The sequence below is a fragment of the Anarrhichthys ocellatus genome, unplaced genomic scaffold (assembly GCF_004355925.1).
Source record: "Anarrhichthys ocellatus isolate YVR2014 unplaced genomic scaffold, GSC_Weel_1.0 scaffold4, whole genome shotgun sequence".
NCBI lineage: Eukaryota > Metazoa > Chordata > Actinopteri > Perciformes > Anarhichadidae > Anarrhichthys > Anarrhichthys ocellatus.
The window spans coordinates 14,339,057-14,343,937 of record NW_022280034.1 but is presented as its reverse complement, the minus strand read 5'-3'; the positions used below and the strand labels follow the sequence as shown (position 1 = coordinate 14,343,937).

The 4,881-nt window shown below is 47.9% G+C and overlaps 1 protein-coding gene across 1 annotated transcript; it reads left to right on the top strand.

The window, feature by feature from the left end:
• Window positions 1–916: 916 nt before the first annotated feature.
• On the top strand, window positions 917–4,637 carry LOC116381606 (transcription factor Sox-9-A-like). The gene is made up of 3 exons (XM_031843890.1): window positions 917–1,630; window positions 1,849–2,099; window positions 2,306–4,637. The coding sequence occupies exons 1-3, from the start codon at window positions 1,203–1,205 to the stop codon at window positions 3,100–3,102; spliced, it is 1,476 nt and encodes a 491-aa protein (XP_031699750.1). The 5' UTR covers window positions 917–1,202; the 3' UTR covers window positions 3,103–4,637.
• The last annotated feature ends 244 nt before the right edge of the window (window positions 4,638–4,881 follow it).

Sequence of the window (4,881 nt, the reverse complement as noted above, 5' to 3'; positions counted from 1 at the left end):
AGAAGGCCCGTTTGGAAGTTGACAAGTCAGCAAATTGAACAAAATTCACCATTTTACTAGATAGATGCTCTGTTTTTGGAAATGAGCGATACGAATCAGGAGCTGGAGTTTGACAGCAACTGTTGCACTGCAGCAGTCTGCTGGAGCTGGAGCTCCCTCCTCCTCTCCCTCCTCTCCCTCCTCCTCCTCCTCCTGCTCTCAGAGAGGGAAGGGAGGAAACTTTCCGGGTTCCTAGACTGCTGTCTCCCCCTGTTGACCACAAGGTGTAACTGTAGGTATGGACCCAGCGTGGAGAAAGACACTTATTAAAAACACAAGAAACTGTTTTTGAAAGTAAGAATATAAAGTGTGTTTAGCTGTTTGGGATGCTGAATGTCAGAAAGTACACAGTTTTGCTGATAATCTAGTCTATAATCTATTTATTTGCTTAATTGTACTTGCCATGCGTTTGCAGTGAATTTATTTGTCTTTCAACACTTTCCCTCATAATAAAAATCACTTTTTCCTCAATTATAGCGCATAAATAAATATATTCCATTTGTCTGATTAAATGCTTCTTTCCCCATATAGCCTTGTTAAAATCTATAGGAAAATCAAGCCGGATTAAGCTGCATATATACTGGCTCGTGGGCAGTGTGTGTATGTTTGAGGGAAAGTGTCTGTGTGTGTTTTGTGTGCTGGTTAGTGGGGGGGGGGGGGGACGGTATCGAATTCCTTCACTTTGGCGTCACGTGCTGTCGCCCAATCAGGTCCGGGCTTTCCTGTGCGGCATGGCAGCGCTCTTATAAAGCCCGCATGCGAAGCGTTTGCAGTTCAAAGCACTCACGCGTTCTGGGGATTGTATTTGGGAGACCAGAGAGGAGCACTTTACCGTTTCATCCTACAAAGTTGAGAGTGAACTCTAACCAGCTGGCTTGTTCTTTTTTGTTTTGCCTTTTTCAAGTGCGGACCGGCTCGCGGAGAACGCACTCATCCTCGGAGTCCGTCAGACAGCCGTGCGTAAAGACACTCTCGCTCCAAATCGGTTTTACGCACCGGAGCGAAAGAGAATCAGTCACCAGTTTTTCAGAGCAGTTATCTCAGTTGAAAGATCGAACTCATCTTGGCAAGGTGAAGTCCATTTAGAGACGTTTTCCCTCTCGCAAGAAAGCAGAAGCAACTTCTCCGTTTCACGCGTAATTTGGCACCAAACAGTTTTTCGTATGAATCTCCTTGACCCTTACCTGAAGATGACGGAGGAACAAGACAAGTGTCTCTCCGACGCCCCGAGCCCGAGCATGTCCGAGGACTCCGCGGGCTCTCCGTGTCCGTCCGGCTCGGGCTCCGACACCGAGAATACCCGGCCGTCGGAGAATGGGCTGCTCGGTGTGGAAGGAGAGTTCAAGAAGGAGGACGACGATAAGTTCCCCGCTTGCATCCGCGAGGCGGTGTCCCAGGTGCTTAAGGGCTACGACTGGACTCTCGTGCCCATGCCAGTGCGCGTTAACGGATCTTCTAAGAACAAGCCTCACGTGAAGAGACCGATGAATGCCTTCATGGTGTGGGCTCAGGCTGCGCGGAGGAAGCTGGCGGATCAGTACCCTCACCTGCACAACGCGGAGCTCAGCAAAACTCTGGGGAAACTCTGGAGGTAAGTGTGGATGCTCCACTTTTACGCACAGATTAGGATGTAAGGACTGTTGTTTTTTTATTATTTGACCTAGTTTCAGTTTAGCACGTTTACTCTTTATCTCCTCTGCAAACCGAAACGGCTGTATGATTGAAATTATTGAAATAGTCTTGGAATGGAGCATTTAAAGTGAGCCGTTTAAAGTTGTTGGATAATAAATGGTTTCTTTTTACGCGCAGACTTCTCAACGAAGGGGAGAAGCGACCGTTTGTGGAGGAGGCCGAGCGGCTCCGGGTGCAGCACAAGAAGGATCACCCCGACTACAAATACCAGCCCCGGCGGAGGAAGTCCGTAAAGAACGGACAGAGCGAGTCGGAGGACGGCACCGAGCAGACGCACATTTCCCCCACTGCCATCTTCAAAGCTCTCCAGCAGGCGGACTCCCCGGCCTCCAGCATGGGAGAGGTGCACTCACCGAGTGAGCACTCAGGTGAGCAAGGAAGAGTGTTTTTTTCAGTACTCTAAGTAGTCACACAGTCACCTCAGTGCATGTTTGAATGCCTCATCTGCTCCGCTTTTTCTCTGAAGACTCAAAACTCTTAAATAAATAAATTAGTTCGTTTGCTTAAAAAGTACTAAACTAAATGAACATAGAGAGCAAAGTCTTATCTGTGTCATGTTTTTTTTAACTTCCAGGCTCCCAGGGGCCCCCTACTCCTCCCACCACCCCAAAGACTGATGTCAGCTCAGGCAAGATGGACCTGAAGCGTGAAGGTGGTCTCCGCTCTCAGCTCAACATCGACTTCCGCGACGTGGACATCGGTGAGCTGAGCAGCGACGTCATCTCCCACATCGAGACCTTTGATGTCAACGAATTCGACCAGTACCTCCCGCCCAACGGGCACCCCGGCTCCGGCTCCGGCAACGCCGCGCCGGTCACCTACGCCGGCAGCTACAGCATCAGCAGTGGCGGCGGCGCGCCGGTGAGCCCGCAGGCGGGAGCCGCTGCGGCCTGGCTGGCGAAAAGCCAAAACCAGCAGGGACAGCAGCAGCACACTCTGACCCCTCTGGGGAGTGGAGGCTCAGAGGCGGCTCAGGCGCAGCACAGGACCCAGATCAAGACGGAGCAGCTGAGCCCGAGCCACTACACCGAGCAGCAGGGCTCCCCGCAGCACGTCGCCTACAACAGCCCCTTCAACCTGCAGCACTACAGCCCCCCCTCCTCCTCCTACCCAGCCACCATCTCCAGGGCGCAGCAGTACGACTACTCCGACCACCAGGGGGGCGGCGCCGCCGCATCCTCCTACTACAGCCACGCGGGGGCGGGGCAGGGCTCGGGGCTGTACTCGACTATCTGCTACATGAGCAGCCCCACCAGCCAGAGGCCCATGTACACGCCCATAACCGACAACACGGGGGTGCCCTCCATCCCTCAGAGCAGCCCGCAGCACTGGGAGCAGGCCCCTGTCTACACCCAGCTCACCAGACCCTGAGAGGCAACACACACACACACACACACACAAACACACACACACACACACACACACACACACACACACACACACACACAGAGACGCTGACAGACATGTACAGCCAAGCAGATCTGACATACAGAACACTTTACTGCAGGGAGAGCTCCTCCTCCTGATCTGCTCCCTGAATCAGACACTTGAATAAAGAAGAGGAAGAAGAGGAGAGCTGGACTTGTGATTGGCTCACATCGTGCCTTGCTATTATATCTTGATAGAAACTTTATATATAAATATATATATATATATTTTTAGAGAGATGGAGAGACTTAGGAAAATCCTCTGTGAGGACTTATTGATTGTTGATATTTCAGTAGGTACTGTGTATGTTTCTCTTTGGTTTTATTTCTTCACACGCTGGCAGTTTGTAACCCATGAAGGGGGGGGGGGGGGGTCTGGGTAATTATTTCTACCTGTAGATATAAAACAAAACAACAAAGCTTTATATTTCACACAGTTTAGCAGCTAACCCACTCATGGTAGCGCCGATTTTGGTTTTCTGTTCGATTTCCATGTTTTGCTTCTCTTCGCTCTCTCTCTTCTGTGCCGTTCAGCAAGTAAGTTTATAAGCTGTTATGCTGTCGATTTGTTTTCCCACCTTACGCGTCGTGATCATCGAGAGGGGAAAAAGAAAAGAAGCTATGAGGCAATACAGAGGAAGAGAGAGGCTCTGCTTTCACAACGCTGTCTTGACGGGGGAGACTGCAGCCCTGTCCACCATCCGTGCCTTGGATTTTTACACTCAAACTGTTTTTGTATGCTCGTGTTTGTGTGTGTGTGCACAACGGCCACAGCTGAGATTACACTTACCGTCCAACAGTGTGTGTTTGACAGCTACAGGAAGTCACCGTTGACCCCCACCCCCCTGCAGTCTCCCACCACACTGGTGTCCAAAACACTCCCTTCACCCTCAAACCCAGTTTGAAACTTTATTTATTTATTCGCTTTAATTTTATTTTAAAGTAATTATTTTGCATACTATTCTTATAACTAATGAATTGTCCTCTTTGTAAATGTAGACGGCATATAATTTCCCCCTTTTTTTAAATTTCCACCCAGGAGGTACTTACACAAAAATGGTACACGCTGTAATCGTCTTTTTTTTGTTTATTTATGTTATCTAAATGTCTATTTTAAGTATGTATTTGCCTTTTTTCCTGAGGGTCGGGGGGGGATTATCTAACAATTTGTGTACGGATTATTTGTTATTTGTGAATTTCCTTTGAGTTGGACTTTAACTATACGGCTGAAAGAACTAGAAAAATGTTATCTCACTTCCAAGGTTTTTACACTTTTTCTTTTTCTTTTGTTTGTGCGATCACCAGAGGGGCCGTCTGCTCTAAGCTCCATTTCCTTTTCTCTCAATAACAAAGAACTGACGTTCACAATACTCTTTATTTTTTTGTTCCTTCCTCTGTGATCTTGCCATGTATTTGTACTGTCTTTTAAAGAATCTTTTGTATATGTATTTGCAATAAAAAAAAGAAAAATAAAACAAACACAAAACTTTGTCAAAAACAAATAAGTTTGTCAAAGTTTATCTTCAGGATAAAACTCAAGAAACATCACATCAGACACTGAACCACCACCAACAGATGTAGATGAGTACTTCTTGTGTTTCCCATGTGCCACAGTTGGTGAAAGGGTTATTAACTTCAGACCTGCCACTAAGACACCTTTACATTTGATGACTGTTCCTAAAGTAACCCTCACAGTAGAACAAGTAAAAGCCTGCATTGGTTT

Excerpts from the sequence above, each read along its gene's own strand:
- LOC116381606 (XM_031843890.1), top strand. The coding sequence starts at position 1,203 with ATGAATCTCCTTGACCCTTACCTGAAGATGACGGAGGAACAAGACAAG. Across the intron at positions 1,631-1,848 it reads ACTCTGGGGAAACTCTGGAG|ACTTCTCAACGAAGGGGAGA; the intron begins GTAAGTGTGGAT and ends TTTTACGCGCAG. Across the intron at positions 2,100-2,305 it reads CTCACCGAGTGAGCACTCAG|GCTCCCAGGGGCCCCCTACT; the intron begins GTGAGCAAGGAA and ends TTTAACTTCCAG.